This window comes from Canis aureus, chromosome 9 (assembly GCF_053574225.1).
Source record: "Canis aureus isolate CA01 chromosome 9, VMU_Caureus_v.1.0, whole genome shotgun sequence".
Lineage (NCBI taxonomy): Eukaryota > Metazoa > Chordata > Mammalia > Carnivora > Canidae > Canis > Canis aureus.
The window spans coordinates 5,233,967-5,260,262 of NC_135619.1; the positions used below are offsets into that span (position 1 = coordinate 5,233,967).

Consider the following 26,296-nt stretch of genomic DNA (forward strand, 5'->3'; position numbering starts at 1 on the left):
TGGAGTCTGCTTAAAAGACGCTCTCTTGGGGTCCCTGGGTGGCTCAGTGGTTGAGCATCTGCTTCCAGCTCAGGTTGTGATCCCAGGGTCCTGGGATCAAGTCCTACATCGGGCTCCCTACACGGAGCCTGCTTCTCCCTCTGCCTCTGTCTCTGCCTCTCTCTGTGTGTCTCTCATGAATAAAGAAAATATTTTAAAAATGACTGACTCTCCCCCTCTCCTTTGGGTCCTCTTCCTCTCTCAAATAAATAAATAAATAAATAAATCGGGGGGGGGGGGAGGGAGGGTACACAGGAGAGAAACAGATGCCACCTAAGTACCTTGGGTACATTCAAAAATCCAGAAAAACAAACTCCAAAACACTGGTGCCTTTCCACAATTCTTTATAACGTTTGGGGGTCCCCCCACCACGAAGTACATAATACTTTTACAAACTGCAAAGACAATAAATATGATTACTTATATAGCCCAAGAAATAATCACAGACTTGCCCAAATGATATCAGAACCAGATGGCCCTGACAACAGTGGAACAGTGATAAGTCAGAACCCCCACCAACATCCACCAAGGGAACTCAATAACTCTCCTTACAGAGAGAATATTATGTGGCCACTAAGAAAACAAGCCCAAGTAGAACATTCTACAAAAGGGAAAACACTAACAATATGCTAAGTGTGTTTGTGGAGAGCAGATTACAAAAGGACAACAATTTTGTTTCAAATGTATAAATACATCTTCCATTTCTACACAAGGAGAAAAAAAATCAAAGGATGTTGACAAAGTGTGGCTGACGGTTCTCTCTGGACTCCCAGCCACCCCGGAGGTACTTCCGCCCCTTCTGGAGGGTCAGAGAATCACACGGGACAGAGGGGCACAGAGGTGAGCTCGGGTGGCCAGGAGCTCCATGCTGGCTCTGGTCAAGGCTGAGGCCCGGCCTCATCACACCTGGGACTGTGTGCCCTTTCCCTCAGCTACGCTGGCCAGGCACAGGCCCTTGTCCCCCTCAGACAGATGACAGCACCAAAGCCTCACACTGAAAAATAAGGAGGCTGAGGCCCAAGCTGGCTTGAGGGCACCCAGGTCTCACGAAAAGGCCAGCCCAGAATATTCAATCAGTCACCACCCCAGCGGGCCCAGGGCTCAGGTACAAAGTTCCATCAGGTATGCCCCTACCCCTCTCACTCCCATGCCAAGCTCCCATCCCCACAGGCCACACTCCTAGACCATTAGCTCAGTCCCAAAGGCATCCTTTCCCATCCAGGCTTTTGATGATCTTGTCAAAACACTGTAAATAACTTATTTCCACTTGGCAGGGCTTGCCACAAAAATATCGTCCAGGCAGAGAGAAGCCAGAGAACTAGGGCTGCATCCATGCCAGGAAACCCACAGTCCTCCTGCCCAGGGATCTCTGGGCCCTCACTCACCAAGGATGGGACAGACTCAGTGTGAAGGCCAAATCTCTGCCCAGTTAGGGGGATGGGCTTCCTAGGGCCCCTCGAGTTGTCTCAGGGACAAGAGAACTAGTGAGCTGCTGGGCGGTCCTTACGTCCCCCACAACCCCACACACCACCCTAAGCCCCTCTGCTGGCCTCAAGCTACTCAGGGACCCTGCCCCCTCTGCTGGCCTCAAGCTACTTAGGGACCCCCGAAGGAGGGCCTTCTGACTGCACCCCGACCCATCTCCTTCATTGATCTTGTCACCATCTGGTAGAAGAGCCTCAGAAGTGTTGCCACTGCCCCAGAGCTGCACAGCTACAAAGGGGCAGAGCTGAAACCAGGGCGGCCACCAGTGGACTCTGTCCAGGCAGGCAGCCTCCTGAACACAAAGGGTACCAGCTTTGCCACGGCCCACCAGGGTCCCATCCCGCTCTGCTGCTCCCTTGCGCGGTGCAGTGAGGCAGACACTCCATGTGTCTGAACCCCAGGGCTCTCACCCGGCAAGCAGGGCGCTAACGGTGGCACCAGCCAGCAAGGCACAAACGGGAGTCACAGCTATGGTCTGCGCTGGTTCACAGAAGCCAGCACCATAAGATTACCACGCAGACATCTCAGAGCTCTGAAGCACCCTTCCTAGGTGCTGGGGATCCCCACCTGCTCCCCCAGGACACCTGATCAAAGCCCCCCCCAACCGCTGAGTGCCTCCCAAGTGCCTTCTGCAAAGTGATGACTGCACTCTGCTGCATCGCCAAGTCCCAGGACACAGCACAGCCGCGATCTCCTTATAGGGTGTGCTCTACGGCCGTCACACAAAGTTCAGAAACAGAAATACCGGTGGTTCTGTTGCAAAACAAGCCTGTGTAGACGGGGAACAGGGGCCCAGAGCAACCAGGTTCCTGAAAGGGCGACCCCACCCGCCCCTGTTACAAGACATTAGAAACCTCAGGGGAAAGATGGGGCCAAGGTGATGCCCAGGGGAGTTCTCGAGGGGGGAGGGGGGTTAAGGGGCAGAGGGAAAGAGCAAGCCAAGTAACAGACCTGGGTTCACAGAATTGGGGACAAACCCGTGAAATCTCTGCTGTGCAAAGTACTCCCGAGACCTCCCCAGGCCCAGCACAGGGGCAGGGGCCTTACGCGGCAAGGATAGAGGGCTGGCCCTCGCAGAGCAGGTGTCTTCACCCTACCGTGGCCAGACTCGGAAATGCAAGAAGAAGAAGGAAGTAAATTAGCCTGTGCCCTCGAACGCCCCCCAGCCCAGGCAGACACTCTTCCAATCCCGGGGGCACCACCCACCAGGCTGCCCCCGGCCCAGCATGGGGGACAGGGCCTCAGGCCACCAAAGCCAGGAGGGGACTCCCCAGCCGGGACCCCACCGGCCCACAGCAGGAACATTGTCCCTATAGGCCCCTCTTGAAGCAACCAGGTGGACCTGACCTGCACAATCACATTTCTGGCTTCTTTCCTCATGATAACAACTCGAACAAGAAAGGTTCTTTTATTTTGGTTCATCTACCTCTCCGATTGCTCCGCGACACACTCGTTTAGACTCCCACTGATGTCCACGGCGCTAAGGACAACGCTGACAACAGCAGCACCAGTGACTAATATGGAGCAGCTCCTGAGAACGTGCTGTGCACCAGGCCCTGGGCCGCTCCTCAGCTGCATCATGTCCACATCACAACTCTGAGGCTGGCCCCACTGTGACAGCCGTTTTGTAAATGAGGGACCTGTGGCTCACTGGGGGGTAAGTCTCGGGCCAAGTGTGCCAGACATGGCTGGCTACAGCCCAACTCCCACTCTCCTCCTTAGTAACAGGACCCCAAGTTCACAGGAGGTGGCAGTCTGCTCAGCAGAAACACTGCACTTCCTCCTGCTAGCCGCCAGGTGTTGGAACACTCGACTCTGACCAAGGCCAGCAAGGCAGCGGTATAACATGGGACTTCTAAGGAGGTCACCCAGTGAGAACACTTAGGCATGAGGCGGGGGTGCCCTACTCCAGGACTGCTTTCCTATGACCTGGGATGTAGCCACAATGGCTGGAACCCCTGCAGCCACCTTCTGCAAGAAGGTGAGCTTGAGCCTAGAAGACAATGTAAAACAGACAAAGAAAAAAAGAATTCTTTACCTATGGAGCCTCCACACCAGGCCTAGGTTAGAGCATCCAGCTTCTTTGGCACAGAGAGAAATAAAGATTTTATTTAGGCCACTGTTATTTCCAATCTGCTACTGGTTATTTCCAATCCTGATGGTTTCATGAGGAAACTACAGGTGGAAGTGTTTGGGAGGATGGGAGCTAGCTAAGCAGACATTCCCCCCACAAAATACATGAGAGACTCATGGAGAATGTGCCCAGGCCACCTTCTCCTTGTCTTATAATTCTCTGTTTTCATCCACATCAAGACGATGAGTTCCTATTTGTGACACTGACAAGGTTCTTCAACAGTTTAGGAAGGAGGGTTCAATCCTCTCCATGGCTCTTACTCCCCCCCGCCCCCTCCTGAGGACTTACTTCAGAGATGCTCTCCTCTGTAGCAGGAAACCCCATTTTCCTGCATGCACTAGCCACTAGGAAGCTCAGAACTACCCTGGCCTCATAGCCCAGGCCCAACTGTATTATATTCCCTTCTGCTCCTCATCTTGATTTTACTTCTTCTATGGTACTAACTTTTCCTTTGGGGAAAGAGAGAGAATATAAAGCATACATAAGAGGGAAGAACCTGGGATCCCTGGGTGGCGCAGCGGTTTGGCGCCTGCCTTTGGCCCAGGGCGCGATCCTGGAGACCCGGGATCGAATCCCACGTCAGGCTCCCGGTGCATGGAGCCTGCTTCTCCCTCTGCCTGTGTCTCTGCCTCTCTCTCTCTCTCTCTCTCTCTCTCTCTCTCTCTGTGAGACTATCATAAATAAATAAAAATTTATTTAAAAAAAAAAAGAGGGAAGAACCTCCTAGACTATAAAATTAACAAAAGCAACTCCTTCTTCTCAGAGAGTAGTTAAAATGGCAAATTATCTCCTAAGTTAGGACTTCGTAAGAACAAAGAAAATACTCCAGCTCCTGTATACATTCTGACTTTTCAAAATGGTGCTACCTGAGGGGCACCTGGCTGGCACAGTTGGAAGAGCATGCAATTCTTGGTCTTGGGGTCATGAATTCGAGCCCCATGTTGGGGGTAGAGATTACTTAAATAAATAAAGAAAGAAAGAAACGAAATGGTACTACATGACATATCTCCCTGCTGCTGAAAATGAAGGCCAAGATCTCTCAGCCAGCCTCTGCCTTTATGCATCATCAAGCACTGAATCAGAAACTTCCACAATATACAAGTATGTTCTTACTGTATTTCCTTACTTCAAAGGCACCATCAGTCAGAACCATCACATTAAACATTCATTAAAAGGGCTCTAAGTAGGCACCAGAGAACCAAAAGAGAAAGAGGTGTATGTTAGTACAGGCATAGAAAACCAATGGAGAAGTTCACAGTGATTACTTCTAGAGAGTAAGATGTTGGGAAACTCTGCCAATTCATATACTGCCGTAACAGTCAATTATTTTCCACTGATTTTTCTGAGGAGCTCTTGGGAGGTGCATCTATAAGCCAGAATGCTACGCTGGCACAGCCTCCAGGAGAACAAGGTGTGGTCACAGCCGTAAGGAGCTTCCAGAGAAGGGGTAGAGCCCCCCCAGTCCGTGATGACACCATGATATGGGAGCTTCTGTGCCAGAAGGAGGGCTCACAGGTGGGGGAAACCCACGCGAGGGAGGAACTCTCTGGGCCTGAGGCATCCAAGGAGGCTTTGAGGAGCTCATGGCCGTGAGCTTGCTCAGACAGGTCAGTGAGCATCAGCCAGATGGACCAGGAGGAGGGGCTGCCAGGAGAGGGTGTGTGGAGGACCAGGCCTCGCTGGGTGGACACTGGGACTCTGCAGGGGGTGCTCTGGGATGTACATGAGGAAGCAGCTCGAGCTAGGTTCCCTGGGGTAGGAGCCAACTGTCAAGGGCTACATGGACCCCTCCAAGGAACGAGTCTTCACCCTGTCCCTCCACTGCTGCAGCCAAGCTGGGACAGATGGGGCCTGAGAAAGAGCACTCTGTCAGCTGGACAGCAGACAGACAGCCCAGCTCAGGAGAGCACTCAAAACACCACAGGCAAAGGAGCTGTAAGGCAGTGCTGCTTTCAGAATGATGCAAAACCAGGAGCAGGGGGCATGGGAGGTCAGACATGGGCTGTGGGCACCAGCAGGCTGGGTTTTGTCTGCCTCATACTAGCTAACAGGCTGGGGCGAGCTCTCCTTGACTCAGTTTCCTCATCTGTACAGTGGGGATAACACGTTTATCCATCCAATAGCATTGATAATAGTACCGACAGTCCCTCATTGTTGTGGGATTTCAGTGAGTTAACACAGGAAAGTGCTTACAAAAGACCCCAAACTACAGCAAGCCTGTGCTCACATCTGCTCTGATCAGTAGCCCCACCCCATTATAGCGACCCCTCTTCAGGAGGTGCCCACCAGGAACAGTCACTCGGGACCCAATCAAATCCAACCACAACCTGGGTTTCTAATGGCTGCCCCCTCACCCCAGGCCCAGGGGCCTCCAGAACCTGTCCCAGCACCGTCCTCCCTCACCTCCCAGAGGCCAGAGGCCAGTACAGTGCAGGGCGTGGTCCTTGTAACCTCGAGCAGTGTGACAAGGCTGCTCGTCCCTCCCTGGGCCCTCCACCCCCCACCCCAGCACAGGGCTAGGCAAGGGGATGCTGCAGTAAACCACCACCGGGTCCTCACTGTGGGGAGCAGCACAGAGCCACACACGGTCTACAAGCCACAGGGCTCCAGACACCATAAGATCTTAATGCCTTAGATTTGGTAATGTCCCTTCTAGAAGGTGACCCCAAGACAGAACCTGGGATGCAAAGAGACACCCATGGCAGCATGTTCAGAGCAGCAAACCAGAAACCACAAGAACCCAAGGCTCTGGGATGGAGAAACGGTTACAGATGCTGGGGGCGGCCTGACAGTGGAAAACTAACACCACCCCCAGAATGGTCAGTTCCGAGGTGATGAAGCAGCACCGGCACATGCTTGTCTACCCCCCAAACACAGGTCACAGAACCTACAGACGCAGAGAAGCCCAATCTGGATTCACATGAAAGGTAACAAATAGCATATTTTAGGAAAAGGTATGAAGAAGAATAAAAATAACTTTCAACGATTATCTCCAGGCTTTCATATTTTTAGAAAAGATTTGAGAGAGAGAGAGAGAGGGAGAGAGCATGAGGGCGAGCAGGAGCAGGGGGAGGGGCAGAGGGAGAGAGTCTCAAACAGACTCTGTGCTCTGCACACAGCCTGATACGGGACTCGATCTCACTACCCTGAGACCACATGAGCTGAAACCAAGAGTCAGACGTTTAACTGACTGAGCCACCAGGTGCCCTTGGGCTTTCATTTTTAAGCCTGTCTTTCTCTCCCAAGACTTCAAAACTGAGCACATATTACTTAATGAGGAATGAATAACCAAGAATTTTATTTCTGGTAGGTCTTGTTAACAAACACAGACCCTCCGGGCCCGCCCCGTCCCATGTGGACAGCCCGGTCCTCAACTCGATCACTCAGCAGTGGGGGCTCTGGGCCGCACGCTGAGTAGCAGAGCCCAGGGGCACCTCAAGACAGGCGGTGGCTCTTGGGGCAGACTCAGCTTTTGGCTCTTCCAGGTGCCCTGCCTGCCCCTTCCCATCCCCCACCTTGCATCTCCTTGCTCTTCCACGAAGCACAAGGAGAGAAACAGGGCACCAGGGCCCGCCTCGGCGGGCAGGGGTGCGGGCAGGCCTGAACCACCAGGACACATGGTCCCAGCAGGATGCACGGGCACCCGGCTCCCTGGCAGGGCTGCTTCCTGCTTCTAGGACAAGCTCAAGCTTACTTAGTCAAAGGCTGGAGAAAGAACACCCCAAAACGGAGACTTGCGGGCCTCTGAGGCCACACAGGACTGCCCCGACGCCAGAGGCAGTCTCTGTTTGCAACAGTGAGCCTAAGGAGCTCGAGAATAAAAATAATCCTGACAGGACGGAAACCACTCAGCACATACACGGTAGCACTCAGCACCTCCTGAGCATTTCCCACGTTGTCCTCCCAGAGGCCGGCTCTTCTGAATGGCTACTAACAACGTGATGGGGGCAAACCCTGAGCTATAGGACGCCCTCCGCCCCATGGTGACATGATCGGAAAAAATACCCTGATGACGCTTTCACATAAATACGTCTGACTCAGTTTGGTGTATACCCTAAGTAAACAACTCAGAATGAAAATAATCTTCAAGGTCTTGAAAAAAAGAAATGCAAACACCTGCATTTCGAATGGTAAAAAACAAAATCTATCTTTAAAAAAGGAATAAGGGGGTGCCCAGGTGGCTCAGTCGGTTGAGTGTCCAACTCTTGAACTCAGCTCAGGTCTTGGGTCTTGGGGTCGGCAGTTCCAGCCCCGCATTAGGCTCCACACCCGGCTAGAGCCTACTTTTTAAAAAAATTAATAAATAAAAAAGGAATTCAGCTAAAATCCACAACAGTTAGAACCCAGAAAGTGAGGGATCCCTGGGTGGCGCAGCAGTTTAGCGCCTGCCTTTGGCCCAGGGCGCGATCCTGGAGACCCAGGATCGAATCCCACATCGGGCTCCCAGTGCATGGAGCCTGCTTCTCCCTCTGCCTGTGTCTCTGCCTCTCTCTCTCTGTGACTATCATAAATAAATAAATTAAAATTAAAAAAAAAAAAAAAAGAAACCAGAAAGTGTAACTTGGGTGGAGTGTGGCAAACATTACATTTTTTTTTAATATTTATTTATTTGAGAGAGAGAGTGAGCGTGAGTGAGTGGGCAGGGACAAAGGGAGAGGGAGAATCTCAAGCATTCTCCATGCTGAGTGTGGAGCCCGACGTGGGGCTCGATCTTAGACCCTGAGATCACGACGTGAGCTGAAACCAAGAGTCAGAAGCTTAACTGAGTCCCCCAGGCGTCCCCAGACCACATTCTTTACACCAGACAAATTTTTCAAAGCAGCACTATGCCACTCATAGCTGAACCCCACCCACCTTCTGCCATAAACCATGCTGTTCATAACAAAGGATGAGCAACAATAAACCCGTATTCCTTAAGCTCGTATCAGGTGTCTTAAGTCCCATATGGTAAACATCCTTTCATTTTAAAGATGGTGAAAGTGGCATCACATCATCAGAAAACAGACTAATGGGAACGCAAACCTAGGTCTCTGGGCTCCACGGGAAGGTCAGGCAGAGTCAGGAACAATCTGTATAATGGACCCAAATGACCGGGGAAATGTTCCACACAATTTCCCAGTCCCACGGCCACCCTCCCTGGAGGTGCCAGGATCTGCTGGCAAAGGTCAGGGTCAGACCACACCCTAGTAGCCTTCAGAAGCCATTGCCCATGAGGAGGCGGCTGGCAAATTGCCATGGGCTCTTCCAGCTGCAGGGGTGTCAGGCAACCTACATTCCTGCAGCCCCTTACACTGGGCTCTGAAGCACCAGCAGAGGAAGCAGATGAAAGGCACAAGGTTCACGGGAGTCCACCCTCCTGGGCCCCAATCACCCGGAAATAAAATCTAGGGAGGGCACTGAGACAGGCTTGATGGCAGAGGGAACCCAGCTGGGGATTTGTCATTGGAAAGATTTAACCATGTACCTTTTAAAACAATTTTGAACCACTAATACTTTAGTGGTTCAAATAACAAATACATTGTTTTAAAACCCAACCTAGGATTCATCACACGTAAGCCTTGGAAAGCAGCACACGACTCAGCCACCAGGCTCTCTGGCTTTTGGTGAGGAAGCCCACTACTGAACTCATGTTGCTTGGATTCAACGCACCTGCGTGAAGCAGCCAGCTCTTCCTCCCCCCTGCTCCTCTTCCTGCACCCCTGGACCCTGCTGCATGGCCAAAATAAGTGAGAAGTGTGGGAAGTGATCCCTCCCACTCCCTCACCTGCCACATCCACCTGCGCCCTACCATGTGTCTCACCCTGCCTTCCACTACGGCATTCATTCCAGCCAGACCCCATCCGCACCACCACCCCTGCCAATCACCACCCCAGGCCACGGCCCCAGGCTCCTTCCAGAAGACCCAGCTCTCTACCCTCTGGTCTAGCCTTATGTATCTGTTCCCCATGTGCCCTCCAGTGGGATCTTCTGCTGGCCTCTCAGTGGGGCCCACGCCTCTTCCACAGAGAAGCTTTTGATGGCCACCAAACCAATGCCCCATCAACAGCTCACAGGCTGCTGCCCTCTCTGGCCTGGCCACTTGCCAACTCCATCAGAGCCAAGGCCCCAGTGCTTCCTAACCACACAGTCAACAGACCACCTTGCCCAGCTTCTCAGTCCTTGCTCACACATGCTGCCTGTCTACAATGACATTCAAATCCCTCACGCCCCATCCAAACCTGGGCCTAGTATGTCCTGTATCAAGGAGCATCAGCTTCCCTACAAGGCCTTCCTCACCCTCTACCTACCCCACCCCACACACAAATGTCCCCTCCTGTGTCCTCGTAGGCCCCCAGGCACCTCAGGGCTTCCCCACGAGCTTGAGGACAGTCCCCACTGCAGCTCCTCCCCAGAAGCCCAGCACGCATCCTCTGGCTCTATCCATATGTATCTCAGGGTTTCACCTTCTGCTTGGTGGTCAGCCATGCGACCTCCTTGCCCAAACGGCTTGCCTGGAAGAAACGGTGGCTGCTCCAGAGACAGGCTTCTGTCATGTCTGAATTCTCAAGAAACTTGGAAGCAAGACAGTGGATCTCTGCTGGGTGGCTGTATTTCCAATACTTCTGGCTTGGTCCTCTGCATTTTAAAATACAACTCCAGCCCCCTCGACTACAACTGGACCTCTTTTTCTCCCTCTGCGCTCTGCAAACACCTGGTGAAAGCCCCAGAATGAGTGAGGCAGGGGCAGGATGCTGGGGCTGGACGGAGGGGACAGGCAAACAGATGTGTTGTTCTTTCCTGGTCTTCTCCCATCGTATTCAGGGCTGCCCTAGAAAGCGGTGGTGGGGTCCAGGGATGGAGAACCTCCCAGGCTTCTCTTCCAAGCCCTCCTCACAGATCAGGTCACAGGGGAAAATGCTCCCCAGGTGACACCATCCTGCAGGGCTGATGCGAGCTTCCTGCTCGGCCCTCAGCAGAACCCCAGCTCCAGCCCCACACCCCACACCGCCTAGGCCACAGAGGACTCAAGTGGCCAAAAAATGTTTTCTCCCAATAAAGACTCACTGGGTGGAGGGACAGAGATGGCTATGCTGTGGTTGGCACTTGGTCATTTCTAGCACATTTGTGTTGCAGGAGCAGGAGCACAATGACCTGGGGAGCAGGTGAAGCCCTGGTTGGGACTGTGAGCTTGAACCTGCCTTTGGCTAGGCTCTGTCAGATGGACAAGGCTTGTAGCCACAAGCCAGGCTTACCCCTCCCTCCTCTGGGAAGCCTTCCTGACATAATCATCTCTTCCATGCCTGGGTCAGTGATCCCAGCCAACTTTGGCCTCTGGCTGCAGCCTTCAGACAGTGGAAGGCACCCGGCCGTAGCCCATGTGAGCCCCCCACACCTGTGGCCTGGTCACAGCAGGCCCCTAGGAAAGATCTGCTGAGTGCTGCTGCGGGGACAGCCCAGTCTTCCCAACCTACATCTGCTGGCCACAAGGGGCCTCATCTCCTCACACGACATGAGCAGAGAGAGAACAGCAGGTTTTCCATTAGAGCATCACCAGGCCCAACAGACCCAGGTTAGGGAAGGCTAGTCAGCCTATGGACAGGCCTACTGCCACGACCTTTCTGGTTCTCTGTAGAGACACAGGCCCCAGGGTCTGAGTGGCCCAGCCCTGGGGTGGGATGCTCTGGATGGCCTGGGAGCCAGGCCACTGCCCCCTCTGAGACCGTACCTGCCTCAGAGCCCAGTTCTGAGAAGTCAATGGGGTAATGTTCTAAAACAGTGGCCTTCAAACGAAAGCCCCCAGAATAAATGTTTAAAACTGTGTATCTATTTGTACATTTGCAAGTTAACATCTAAAATTTCTCATCTTAATTTAAATACTTGTAGAGGATGTAATTTCCAACATATTGTAAATATTAACATTTCAAAATAAAACTGTTACTGTTCCACTTTTAAATGGACCCAATGGAATCTAAATACCATCTCAATTTGAGATCCACCAACATCCATCCAAAAGTTACAGAATCCGGTTCTTCCTAAACACCTGGGAATTTAGAAAAGTTCCTTTTGCCTCCTCAAACTCCAGTTTCCAACCCACATCCCTCAGTGTATTTCATGTTGAAAGGCCTTTTACTGATCACTCTATGATGCTATAAATAAGTAAATATATAAATGTTTTAATTATTTTTATTTCATGTGACCGTCAAGCTCTGTCAGAAATTTTCTTCTGGACTGAATTATTATTACAATTACTGTTAGTACATAACTGATCCCTGTGACAGAACCATTACAAATTGTACAAGGAATAAACATAAGACATTAAACCTTATTAGAAATACATCTCAGAAGAGACAAATGGGAATTTTTCAAAAGCATTTCATATATCCAACAGATGAAGGCAGAGCTTATTGTCAATTGTATTTTTCAATTTTTATAGATGCAAGTGCTGAAACCATTTCTTCAAACAAAAAGATGGAAAGGGATTTACATAGCAAATTCTCTGAATTCCTTTAAAATAGGCCAAAAATTATAGCAGTTGTAACTCTTTTACAAAAACAGTCATTTTTAGTGTCCTATCAGCTGAAAACCCAATCAGATCTTCTTGCAATTTTGTAGCAAGAGAAGAACTGGAGAAACCTTACCTGCCGCAGGATCACGATGACCAGCGGCAAGGCCTAGGCAGGTTTTATGCCCCAGGGTCACATTTGTCTTGGACAATGTAAATAATGAGTTTCCCATGTACTAGGCATGGTGCCAACTGCTTTACCCAATTAACTCAATTAGGTCTCATGTGATCCCTAGGAACAGGGATGACTATTATCCACATTTTACAGATGGGGAGACTGAGGCTCTGGGTGGTTAGGAACTGGCCCCAAGGTCACGCAGCCAGAAAGGTGAGCTCAGGTGATCCTGACCCTCACTGCTATATGCACTGACTCCGTAGAGATGGGATGGGGACGAACATGAAAAGGATGCCAGGAAGGAGGGTTTATAAGCTCCCTCCCAAGCAGATGTGCTGTGGCAATGAGCACATGAAGGAGCCGAGGACCTGTAAGATTTGCTTTCTTAAATGTGTTCCCACCCTACCTTGGAGAGGTTACCCACAGATGCTTTCTTTCAGGTAAACGGCATCAGTGCCCAGTACACCACAGTCCCTAATAAATGTTAACACTCATGTTGTCACTACTGCCATTAAATAGCAGGAAGAAAAATAACCCCCCTGATGGAGGACATTGCAGGATCTCACCAGCACTTCACAGTCTTGGTTCCTGACCCTGGGCCCTGGTTTCTTTTGTTTTAAATCATAGCCAGAACCAGGGTCACCTGGGTGGCTTACTGGGTTGGCTGAATGTCCCACTCCTGGTTTCAATTCAGGTCAGGATCTCCCGGTCCGAGATTGAGCCCCACCATGGACTCTGCTTGAAGACCCCTCCTCTCACTCACTCTCATGAGTATGAGCGCGCGCACTCGCTCTCTCTCTCTCTAAGATAAATACATAAATTAAAAAAAAAATGTAGCTGAAGCCCAGGTGATCACAGCCCTGGAAACATTTAGTAAATGGAGCAGTCCACTAACATGCAGAGGAGCCCCAGTTAGCAGAAAAACCATGGACTCTTGAGACTAACCAACCCACCATCAAACCCCGAGTCTACCACTTACCAGCCGAGTTCCCCAAGGAACATCCTAAACCTCCATTCCTCATCTCTAAAATAGGCATGAAAACACTACTCCCATCACTGGGGTGGCTGCACAAAGAGGGACAATGCCACTGGGGCCGTGGACACAAGAAATGCCGGGTGTGGGCCGCCAGCATGCTTACTCTCCTCCCTCCAGTCACTGCACCTCGTGTCTGGCAAGCAGCCACCCCTGCATCCAGCGGCCCCCCCGCCCAGAGATCTGGCCCACAAAAGCCTGGCTGATTCTGAAAAAACAGCCAAGTGTCTTGGCTTCCAATTTTTGCAAAGACTCTCTCTGCATCTTGATATTTCAAGTTCTCCAAACACTCCAGGGTGCCAGGAGGAGGTGCACAGAGAGGCGTCACGGTGAGTTTTATTTTTAGATACTGGTGTGGAAAGCATTCAGTTTGGTTTTTCTCTGGTCTCCAACCACCACTTCCTCCCCAAAGTCATCACCAAAGTGAACAGCAGACACATTAAGGAAATTTCTGCAACTCTTCCTCTGCCCCTCACATTCTAGAACAATGGCTCCAAGTCTCCCATTCCACCTCAGACTAAGGGGATCAAAGGTTTAAGTCTAATCTTCCCAGGAAGCCACGTAAAGCAAACACACTGCCTCCCCCAGGCTAGCCTACACCCCAGGCTGGCTGTACATCCTGAAGGTCCGTGGCCCTCTCCTTGCCCTGCCCCTCCCTCCTGGGGCAGGGGTAGGGGCATCATACTGTGTTAGTCTGGGGTCTTCCAGGACGGGAATCAGGTACCGGGGGAAGGGCACATGTCTTCCCTTTTTAAGTTAACATGTTTGTTGGTGAGCACACGAATTCACTTCCTCTACAAACTGTGTTCCCCACAGAAATTTCTTCGTAAGCCCTGACAAGCGCTGTAGCTTAAAGCACTTGGCCACTCTTACAGTAACCTCCAACTCATGCTCCAACTGTGAGGCCAGGTCTGGGGTGGGAGGGCGGGTTGTACAGCAGCAACCACAAAGGATCCGGGTACTTCCAAGGTAACCACAGGTAAGGACTAAGAGACCAAAATAAGCCAAAGCATCGTGGAACAGGATTGATCCGAGACACTAAGCCCCAGCATGACAAGGGTACAACTGCCACTCACCTGCCCACTGCTGGACCTGAGACGCACCATGACTCAACTCCTGCCCTCAGCTACCCACAGATTCAGAATCCTCCAGGCAGTCACTACCAATCAACCAAAATGGCCCCGATAGCACACTTCTTAGCCATTCCTGAATTCTGACTTCTCCCTTTTAACGTCTAACAAACTAAGGTCCACAGAAAGACTCTGTGCAGATCACGCAACTTTGTAGAATCAAAATGAGCCTGGATGAAAAATCCACAGCCGAGGAGGGGCTTTCAGAAACTACCTCCTCCCCTCAAACAAACCTCAGCCTCCAGGTCACAAGTTCAATCTGCTACCAGAGAAAGACCAGAAGAAGCATTAATTCAGCAACCCTCCACCAAGGCTTCCAAACAGACACCCAGTCCCACCCCACCAACCACCCCCAGGGCTGCTGTCAGGATGTGCACATCTCTTTCAGGGCCACAGAGCCCACCCCAGGCCCCAGGAGGGCTTCTCTCTCTATCCATCCTTCCTTCTCCAGCCAATGAGCACCTGACCCAAGTCTGCCCCAGGGTGAGGAAGCACAGGGGTCAGGACCCCCCGCCCCCATGTGCACTGACTCAGCCTACCCTCCAGGAGCCAGGGGCCCATAGGGAAAATCAGGTGTGGTCAACTGACAACAGGGAGAGGATGCATGTGACCTAGGGGTGAGGGGGAGAAGGGAAGGAGAGATGATGCCACTCACAAGAATGGTCTGATAGGAGAGAGCTCAACCCCAGAGAGTGGAGCAGCCAAGGCTTGTGCTCCCTCAGCAGAGACGGAGGGTAGGGGCAAATAAACCATGGAGGCAACGGACCACAGATGCCTGGCTGGATGGCTATGCTCCTGTACCTGCCCCCCCCACCCCCAACTCCTTCCACGGATGAAGCCACCCTAGCTCCATAAACCCCAGAGACCACCAACCACAAGTCCTGCCAGAGCAGAAACCACGGAGACTCCACACGAGGAGAAGTTAAACATGAGAAGCAGGTGAAGGTGCTCAAGCGCCCAGACTCTAGGGAGAAGAGGAAAGGGGAGCCCTAAAAGGCCCACCCATTTGAAAACTGGTGAGGGTGTTGTTCGTACTCACCTGCACCACTTCTATCCCTCGCTTCCTGTGGAGAGAAAAAGAAAATAAAGGTTAATCAGGCAGCCAGGAAGCATCCTCGCTACAGAACACTCACTACAGCCTCCTGAAGGCAGGAGGTGGGGAGAGCCTGCGACTGCTGTCAGGCATGCTCCCCAGAACAGCCCTGTTAGCAAAGGGAAGGTGTGTGAACTCCTAGCCAGTCCTCAAGGCCACCTTCTTAAGAGAGACCAGCCGTCTCCCTCTCCAACCACAGGACCAGCCCTTCGTGGGCGCAGCTCCAGCCTGGATCACCCTGGCATGCTCCCCTCCACCATATTTACCACCCAAAGCCTGACCTTCCCTCTTTGACTCAACCACCTCCATGGCTCCCCATTTCCTCCCATATCTGGCCTAACACCTTGGCCTAGCCTCCCAGGTCTGTCTCAGCCCATCCACTCTCCCATCTTGGCCATCTCTAGCCCCCATGGACACATCATGGACATCCTCTGACGGTAACTCAAACATCACAGGCCTCTCCAATATTCCTGCAAGCCTGGACCCTGCCCCTTGCATCTCGCACCCACAACACCACGTCCACTGTTCTCCCACACACATGCCCTGACTCACCTCACCCCACTACAGACAGGGTCAGGGTCTCTGAGGGTCACCCACCTTTGTCTACCCTATCCCCAGCATCTGTGCACATGGGGCTGTGCCACTTCTCCAAGCCTTGGTCCACACTTTCCATCCCAGCCTTTAGGATGCAGCTCAGCTCTCCCAGAAGCCTTCCCCCTGACCCAGGATGCCCTTGCCCCACCCACCTACCCAGAGCCAGAGCACTCCCGAGAACCTGGGCCCCCACCATCCCAGGCCTTCATTCCACAGTCTTGGAGCAGGACACTGGGAAAGGCACAGGGGTGTGTGTGGAGTGCAGGTGGCACACCAATGGCCATGCCCATGTGTGTCTTCCTGGGAAGAAAGGCTGGGCACCCACAGATGCTCAGAGGAGACTGTGACCAGGAGGAGCTGGAAATTAGGGCAGAGACTACGGCAGATGGAACGGCTGTGTGTACCATGTGCCTACTTCTGGAGCCTGCCTGGCACACAGACACTCCCTTAATGTAAATATAGAAACACTGAGTTCAGCCTGGCCCAACACACCCAACAGCCATGGCTCAGGCCCTGGAGGGGCTCAGGGTCTGGGGGGGAGATGGGCACAAAGCCACCTGGGAAACCTCTCGGCAGCGATGAAGATGCACCATCACCATCCCCTTACACGACACAGCAGGGGTGACACCTACCAACTATACACTGGTTGGTTAGCCCATTCAGGTGTTTCCCAACACCTTCTAAGAGCCGGGCACCCAGTGGAACCTCAAAAGTAAGCTACTAGATGAGACAGGAAGACAGAGGTCAAGGAGGGCCCACCAATTTGCACTGTGGGGTATGCTGAGCCAGCCTGCCACTCAACCCCCAACACCTTGACACAACCCCGGGCCCCAAGGAACCCAATCTGAAAACCACAGCGATCCCCACCATCACTCAGCTTCTCTACAGTTCCAGAACAAATGCAGCTAATATCCGTTTGCTTCTGTGACCTCATGAGGGAAGAGACTGGGCACCCCTAGCAGGGACACCTCAGAGCCACGGCCTTCCCAGACTGCCCTGCTCCACATGAGCATCGCTGACAGTAACTGGCCCATGGCCACTTGACTCGTGACTGAGACCAGCCAGGTCAGGGTCAGAGTGACTCCCCCCTGTGCCCGGCCCCTGCTCCGGGACAGAAATCCTGAACAGCTCAGGGAGCAGCGCCACCCCCGCACCCCCCCCCCCGCCCCCGGGAAGCCCCAGAGGACGAGACTTGGGGCCGCACCACGGGAAGGATGGGTGGCAACAAGCAGACAGAGGGTGCCTGGGGATGAGACCCCCACCAAGCGGAAAGGGCCTCTGCTGGGCCAAGGCCAGGCCCTGGGTTTTCCCATTGAGATAATCCTCATAGCACCCCCCCCCCACCCCACCCCCCGGACCATCCCAGCGTGTGGCGCTCACCTCCTGAAGCCTGCCAACAATCCGCCTGCATCTGACACCACCGGTCAGCTTGCCCTCCCCCTGCCTTAAAATACAAACAGGACTCTAACTGGGAAAACCCAAGAGACCCGGAACATTAAAAAAAAAAATCATCCCGAGAACAGGCAGGCTGAAAAGCTTAAGTGGGAATGAGCTCCCAGAAGCCAGACCAGTTCCTCTGCAGCTCAGAGCTCCGAGAACGGGATAAATCCCGACTCTGGCAGAAAGGACAGGGGCTCCCCTTCCAGCTGGCATTGGGCCACACAGCGGGCACCCCCACAGCCAAGGCAGCTAAGGTGCACTGGTTGCTCTCTGCCCCCAGCAGGAAGGGCCAGTAACGGGTCATCCTCAGAGGCTGGGCAAGCTCAGGAAGTGTGGGTGCCGGCTCAGCTCAGCAGCTGGGCTGCCCCATGCCCAGGGGTTAGGGAGGGGCAGGCAGATGCCCCATGGTGGAGAAACCCCACGCACACCCCTGCACCCACTCAGCAAAGCAGAACATAAGTGCCAGGGATCACTCCTTCCTCGGAAATTCCTGTGGGACCAACGTACCAACAGCTCTCACTTCCCAAGCAGCAGGTTCCTAAAATTCCCAAAGTCCAGAAACTGGCTCGTGACACCAAAGGGGAGGGAGGAGAGGATAAGCCAGAGGACTCGCCGTCAAGTGATTAACTATTCCTCCTGAAAACCCCACGCCACCATCCCACCCCCCAGGCGTCCTTGCACGTGTGGTGTTTCAGGCTGTGAACTGCCACACTGTCTCAAATACCCCACGAACAACCCACACATGGTCAGAGAAATACTAGGCCGTAAGTAAAAAGACCGAAGAAGCCCTCCCTGTGCCCTGAAGGCTTTATCACCGAGACAACCCCTACGTGAAAACGCAAGGTGCAAAGCTGTGTGCTGCCTGCACCGGCCTGGGTTAAAAACAACATCCAGCACGAGAACGTGTGCCTGCACGCACACAGAACGAACCGGAAAGTGCTGCAACAAAGAATGAAAGAAAATGGTGGTCGGGTGGCCTCTGGTCAAGGGCAAGGGCAGCTGGAGGGTGGGGTGAGCAGACTTCTTGCTTGCTGTGCACCCTCATGCCTGACTGCTGCACCCTGTGCACCCAACATGAGCTCCAAACTAGGAGTGTGCTTTCTGAAGGATCTTTTAAGTAACAGGTAACACAGAGGCTGCCAGCATTCCCAGTGCTCAGCATAAGGTAAATGCCTGAAAATGGCATGAATCAATCAGTCAGTCAGGAACATGAACAGAGGAGTTCAGGATTCATCAGGAAAGTTCTGCTCAAAGAGGAGCTGAAACAATGCTCACCCTGGGGCCAGCGGACTGCCCGAGAGGGAGCATTCGAGTCCCAATTCGAAACACACTTAGATACCCAAGGATCTGCAAACAGATCGGGAGGGAATGCACCCCACTGTCAACTGTGGCTGCGCAGGAAACACAGGGGTGGCTTCTGTCCTTCATGTTTCCTGGTATTTTCTAGTTTTCCACGATAAGCATAGATATTAGTCTCAAAACGACAGGAAAAAGTAACAATAAAAGTTAAATAATTTAAAAAGTTTATTTAAAACCTGGACCTGGAGAAAACTTGCACAGGCTCTAAAGTTGTTGCTTTTTCGATAAATATCAATTAATAAGTTCTTTTTAAGATTTTATTTATTTATTCATGAGAGACACAGAGAGAAAGAGACAGAGACACAGGCAGAGGGAGAAGCAGGCTCCAGGATCACGCCCTGGGCTGAAGGCAGGTGCTAAACCACTGAGCCACCTGGGGATCCCCAGATTAATAAGTTCTGGACACAGAGCTACCCCCATGGCTGATAAATATATACCTGTTTTTCCAAAAGCTGGGTAGCTGTGAAGGGAAGATCTATTTTATAAAAGGACCCCTCTTCACCAGAAGTCCAAGGAGAGCTCAGCCTTGAGGAATTTAAGATGCTCATTTACAAGGCAAGCTATCCTTTCAGGGCAGGGGGAGAGCAATCAGAGAAGGCTTCAGGGAGGAGGTGGCATCAGCCATTTCCATGAAGGGAAACTCCATACTCTCCGGAGGAGAGGTGAAAGAGGAACCACATGAGGAGTGCCCCTTCCCAAAAGGCACTGAAAGGAGTGGGAAAGGGTAATGAGAAGTGGAGAGAAGACGAGGGAAGCCCCAGAGGCCCCGGAATGTCACAGCGTGGCCTGGCCTTTACCCTGTGGGCCAGTGGATGGATGACTAAGAATCACCACCAGAGCTTGCCAAAAATACCCATTCAAGGTCTGGTCCTGAAGACTCTGATTCAGGAGGCCTGGGTCAGAGCCTGGGGGATTCAGGCTCTGACGAGCCCCCAGCTGCTGCTCAGGAGCAGCCAGGGGTGGGAAGAAGGAGCAGCAAGACCACATGGGGGCTGCAGGGGGTCATGCAGGGGCAGCCCTCCCAGGTCTTGGGGACTGGAGTAAACATGGGGGAACCAGAGCAGCTGCGATGCTCACAGTGTGGGTGCAGCAGGCCGAGGCCCCAGCCAGCACCGCCAGGGGACGGATTGCACACTGCACCAAGAGGGTGAACTCTTCCATCTTCTGGACTGGGACTGTCCCAGGAGGGGGTCAGAACCCCAGGACGGGGCCCAGCAGACAGCTCAGGGCTAGGAAAATGCAATCGGGAAACAGGTGAAAGTGGAAAAGGCGGGTATGTTCCTAAGACGAGACCACGGAACCAGACCCCATTCTACCTTGTACCTTGGTCTTGTGCCTCGGTCTCCCCATCTTTCTCTCTCTCTTTTTCTTTTTTTATAGATTTTATTTATTTATTCATGAGAAAGAGAGAAAGAGAGAGGCAGAGACACAGAGGGAGAAACAGGCTCCATGCAGGGAGCCCGACGTGGGACTCAATCCCGGGTCTCCAGGATCACACCCTGGGCTGAAGGCGGCACTAAACCACTGGGCCACCAGGGCTGCCCTCGGTCTCCCCACCTCAAGTGAGAAGGACCCCAGAACCCACCACGCAGGATGGGAATGTGAGCTTCTGTCACTTTGCTTTGTACTGTCTCCCCGCCTTCCAGAACTGTGCCTCCTGGATCCCATGTGATTCTGATGGGCAAGCAAACAACTGGAGGGCTGCATCCTCTCCAGGGTGCATGTGCCTGGCACCTCACCTGGAAGCAGGGTGGGCATGGGGCCAGGATAGGTCCCAGGGGACTGCCCACAGCACAAAGGGCATGGCCAGGAGTGGTCAGCACTCGGTGACCTCTCTGTGGCCAGACTTAGGAGGAAGCCACGCCAGGAGAAATGCTCCTGCTGGAGGCTCGAGACCTCGATCGCACTGGCCTATATCCCATCCTCCCTGGACTCTCAGCTGCAGAAATTCACTGAAGCCGCGGTCATGCTTACTACAAGAGGCGCTCTAAGTGACAGCGGCTGCCACTTCCTGAAGATGACCCGGTGTGGGAGGACAGCAGACAACAAAGGATTCTGAGGAGTAGGATCAAAAGCAGAAGGTCCCAGAAGCCAGGGTGGCAGAGCACCCAGAGGGAGATGCGTCCACGAGCCCACGCCACAAGGAGGCCATTCAAGGCCTGAGGCGTGGCCACTGCACAGGGCATCAGGAAGGCCCACACGGGACAACGACCCCTGCATCCGCACTAGTGGCAGGCCTGCCTCAGAGCAGGGCCCTGTGGAAACCAGCTGCAGGCACAGGCCGGGGTCTCTGCTTCCACATCTGCTACATGGGTGTGTGACCCTTCTGGCCCAACAGGACCTGCTGAGGCAGGCGTCAGACCTGAGGACAAGCAAAGCAGGTGAAATGGGGAATCAGCAAGGAGAGAGGATGACACTGAGACACACAGGTCCCCTGTGACGGAGGGGGAGAGAAAAAAATCCGGTGGCCGCTGGGAGAACTGCAGGCACTGAGAGAGCAAGCAGCAATCAAATTAAGCCTGAAAAACAAGGGGGCTCTGGGGTTGATCAAGAACTGCTTTCTTGCCATCTACAAGGCCACGGTCACCTGCCTCCAGCCCAGACACAGCTGAGGGCTGGCCACAGACATCCAGCCGCCACTGAAAGGGGCCCACAGGGCAGCCCAGCTGCAGAGGGAGACCCCCTTGGAGCAATTTCGCAGCAGAAGGAATCAAACACAGGCTCCTTCCCACCAACAGGGGAGGAGAAAGACACGGCACCTGGACCCAGAGCTGAACACCACTTAAGGATGGGAAGTGTGTAATTATGTGAGTGGAAAATCTGACATGTGCTCGTCCAAGCCATTTGTAGCACAGTTTGTTAACTGCCAGATTTGAGGAGCCCCTTTAGCACCCACAAGACCTGCAGGAAAGGTCCTTATCTCCTGCCTCTGGTCTCTCACCACCCGGCAGAGGGCAGGTCCTTGGAGGGCTCCTGGGAACTTGGGGTTCCCTGAATAGGCAGCTGGGCCTCCTCCCTCATCCATGGACGCAGACAGACACACGTCCCATTGCCTGGAGCGCCACCCCAATGCCACCACCTAACCCACACTCAAGGTCAGCTCCCAAGACCCTTCCTTGGCTCCCAACCTCCTCAAGCACCCCCCCAGCCTGAACCCCAGCACCGAGTACAGATAGACAGGTTGCCTGGCTCCATGTCACTGACCCCTACTAGGGTAAGAGCACCGTGGTGGACATGAACAGCGGCCACCAAGCCCTGCGGTTCTGCTGGGTACTCCCCACCCCCCCGACCTCCGGCCAGGTTAAGCCTGGCCTGGTGAGGGTAGACTTGGTTTGACCAGTAAGATGTGCACAGAAGTGACCCAGGTCATTTCCAAGGAGAAGTTCTCAGCTGCCGGCACCCAAATCCGCAGCCAGTCCTCCAGGACACCAGCCATCGTGGGAATATGAGGACAGAGGGTCCGCCCAAAGCCGGTCCAGAAGGAAACCGTGAAGAGGGCTTCAGCCAGTGGTCATTCTCAACGGGGGTGCACTTTGGCTTCCAGGGGACAGTGAGCAACACCTGAAGACATCTTTGATTGTTACACAAGGGAAGTGCTACTGGCATCTGGAGCGTGGAGGCCCTACAGTGCACGCCCCCTGAAACAAAGGACTATCCAGCCTACACTGTCCACGGCGCCAAGGCTGAGAAATGCCAGGGTGTGGAGACCAGCACTCAGCCACCAGACCATGAAGGAGCTATAAATAAATCTGCTGTTGCAAACCTCTTGGAGTTGTTTGTTTTTGTAGCCTATCCTGCCTGATAAACGCCCCTTGAAGAAACAGGGCCTGTGGCCTCTGTCTACATTCCCAAAACCTGAGCACAACACTTGGCACATGGCACCTGTAGGTGCCGGATAAAGGTGCTGGGGGGTGGGTAGCACCAGCCCCTCCTCTCACGAGCACCGTCCACGAAGGATCCCATTTTCTAAAACCACCTGGACCTGACCTAACTTTGTGCCTTTGCACAAACTGTTCTCTCTGCTTGCCAAGCCCTTCCTCCCCTGGCAAACTCCTGCTCAACCATCAAGACCAGCTCATACACCTCACTTGAAGTTGGTCCCCTGCCCCTTCCCCAGGGCAGAAGCGATGGTTCTGGAGCTGTATAGCCATCTGATGCTCATGACTGCCCTGTGCTGGGTTTTGGACCATGAGCCCCCACAGCCAGGGGCTGTGTTAGTTATTCCAACACCCTGTGCCCACTGCAGACCCCACACCTGGCAGGTGCTCTGCAGGCTTTTCCTGAATGAATGTCCCAGCCCCTAGGGCCAGGGCTCCAAGACCCTGAGCCATCCTTGCCCATCTGTTTCACCTACTGATGGTTTCACAGCTTGGATTTCCCTCTTATTAACAATGCCAGAAACTGAAATGGCCCAATATAAAGGCAACACACGAACAGAATTTTAAAGCCAGTACAAACATTTGAATTGTTTAGACAGCTCCAGGAAAGAACCAGATAAACTGGAAGCTGCCATATGGCCATCGCTTTTCTGTGGGGGGAGAGGGGAGCCCTTCCCCTGATTGGACAGTCACCCGCTCTCATAAATGAAGACCTACTCGGTGCCCCACCTGGAGGCGGGGGCAGGACGCAGGATCCTCACAGTGCAGAGGCAGGAGTGTGAGTCAGCGTGTTCCTTCAGTCCTACAACGAGCCCATGGGGTCCCTGGATGTGGCTTTTGCTCACAAACCCAGGAGGTGGGCGAGAGGCTGGGCTAGTGACATACCTGCCCAGCACATCCTGGAGGAAAGGACACCGACCAGGGCTGGCAGGCACATGGCAACACAGGGGCCAGGGCACCTTTAAAACCCCCCACCCTGGGCAGCCCCGGTGGCGCAGCAGGTTAGCGCTGCCTGCAGTCCAGGGCGTGATCCTGGAGACCCTGGATCGAGTCCCACATCAGGCTCTCTGTATGATGCCTGCTTCTCCCTCTGCCTGTGTCTCTGCCTCTCTCTCTCTGTCTCCATAAATAAATAAAATCTTAAGAAAAAAAAAACCCACCCTGCAACTTTCAGGGTAGGGAAACTGAGGCATAGTCAGGCTGGAGATTACCCAAGGAAGGGTTCTGCTGCACCCAAAGCATCACCATTTCAGATTTTGTCTCCAGATGAAAAGTTGGGGTGATTTCCAGTCAGGGCTCCATTTTTTGATATAAATATTCCCTAAAATTCTTTAGAAGTCTTTTTACTACCCCCTTGCAGGTGCTATGATTTTTCTTTCTCCTAATTACAGATGAGCCCTAAATTGGGGGGGGGGGGTGTTACTAGACGACCCCCCCGCCCCCCAGGCTGCAGGAAGAGCTGGGTCCAGCAAAACCACCCCTATCACCTTCCACATGGCTGTCAGCCTGTCTGCCTCGGGGATAATGACTCAACCTGCCCTCTTTGCAGCAGTTTCTCATTCCTAAGAACGCAAAATCATTTTAACATTATCTAAAGGGACAAAATAATCAGCTATAGCAGGAGGACGGACGGGAATTCCAGGGCAGACACAATCCTCCTTTGGAGCCACTGGGGGAGAGAGAGGGAGAGGCCTGCCTGTTTTTAGCACCTACCCTTCAGGGACCACACACCCTTAAAATAACTGTCCAAATGCGTGTCCTGGGCCTGCACTTGGAATGGTGATGCTCTTCGAAGCTGTGTTCCAACGGTGCTTCAACATCTCCATCCACCAAGATCCTGCTGCTAATGCTCCCTTGCCATTAAAAGCTCCCTTCTGGCCCCCAACGGCTGGATTCCAGGGCCATGAGAAGGGTTCTTTGAGCCCTGGTGGTTTGGGGGGGGGGCAGGGAAGGTCTCTGCCCAGCACAGGAGCACAGAGCTCCGCGGATGACTGTCCTCAAACATTTGCAGCCTGAGGCTGGCCTGGGAACAGAGGGGCCCCCAAGCCACAAGCCCTGCCTAGAGATGCTGGTGGCCACGCCTCCCCATACAGCAACCATCTCTGGGTGGCAGGGGGAGAGGGAAGGTTCCTGAGGATCCCTGTCTGAGCTGAGCCCTGGGGGCGACCAGGAGGGAGGCTGTCAGGTGCGCTGCTCCATTGGAAGGTCTGCCAAGCACCAGACACGTGGGGGCAAAGCCAGGGCTTCTGGGCGCTGGGATTCCCCAGGCCCCTCTACCACAGGCAGCAGGGTTACGGTCACGTCAAAGGAAATCTCAGAAAACTTAAACTATGAAGCACTTTACTCAAAAATTTCCACAAACCCTCAGCTATTCCCAGGACGGCAGTGGCATCCTAAGTCCAAGCAGTCAGTTGAGTAACGGCCTGATCCACTAGTCAGTGATGAAGGAGCCGGAGCCCGGCTCTGACCTTGACCCAGCCGTTCCCAGAGGCCAGCCTGAGAGGAGAAAGGCCACATTTAGGAACACTGTATTCATTTCCTGCTGCTGCTGTAACACATCAGCAGAGACATGGTGGCTGAACACACACAAACTTCTTCACGTGCAGCCCTGGAGGTCAGGAGCCCAAAATGAGTCAGCAGGGCTGCACTCTCCCTCTGGAGGCTCTGGGGGGGAAGCATGCCTTTGCCCTCCTGGCTGCCAAGGCTGCCCGTATCCCTTGGCTTGTGGTGGCCACAGCACTTTGCTGCTTTGTTGTCACATGTCCTTCTGACCCTCTTGTCTCCCTCTTAGAAGGACCACGTGGTGACACTGGGCCACCGGAGTGATGCAGGATGGCAGGATGGCCTCCTACCTCCAGACCCTTCACCTTAAGCCCCTCTGTTATGTGGGGGACCACGTTCACAGGTTCTGAGGACACTTGGGGGGCATGATTCTGTCTACCCCAACACAGGCTCTTATAGCTCTGCCGTCCCATGAATCTCAGACACTCCTGCGCAGCGTCCACATGCGGGCTGGGGCAGAGAGGATTCATCTAGAGGCTCGTTAGCAGCCTCTACAGTCACCAAGAAGGCTCCTCTCCCCCTCTTGCCCTTAGGATTCTCAAGGGGATCCCTGATGGGGAGAAGCACCCTGGGCCTGGGCGGTGAAGCCCCAAACCTGGGAAGCCTTGGCTCTAAGCTGGGGGAGGGGTAATATCCCTGACCCCTGGGTCCACCATAAGGCCCATGACAGATGCCCAGACCAGCCAGGCCTTCCCACTGTTCACTCCAAGGCCACCTGGCTCCACTGAAGGCCAAGTCCCTCAGACCCTGCCAAGCGACTCTGAGCCATGACAGACACTCCCCAGAGAGAGGCATTAGGAGCCTGAGTCCAGCATGAGGCACGCCGAAGCCAACAGGAGACTGCTGGGCCCTGATTTACAGGTCCGGGGGTGCAGAGCCCCAGCTGTGGGCC

At 53.4% G+C, this 26,296-nt stretch overlaps 1 protein-coding gene across 2 annotated transcripts in view; it reads right to left on the minus strand.

The window, feature by feature from the left end:
• Positions 1 to 26,296, minus strand: part of ITPK1 (inositol-tetrakisphosphate 1-kinase) — a 160,690-nt gene that overhangs the window by 107,340 nt on the left and 27,054 nt on the right. For both annotated transcript variants that reach the window (XM_077908548.1, XM_077908546.1), the window contains exon 2: positions 15,518 to 15,542. In XM_077908548.1, coding sequence (XP_077764674.1) covers positions 15,518 to 15,542 — 25 coding nt within the window. The remainder of the gene's footprint in view (positions 1 to 15,517; positions 15,543 to 26,296) is intronic.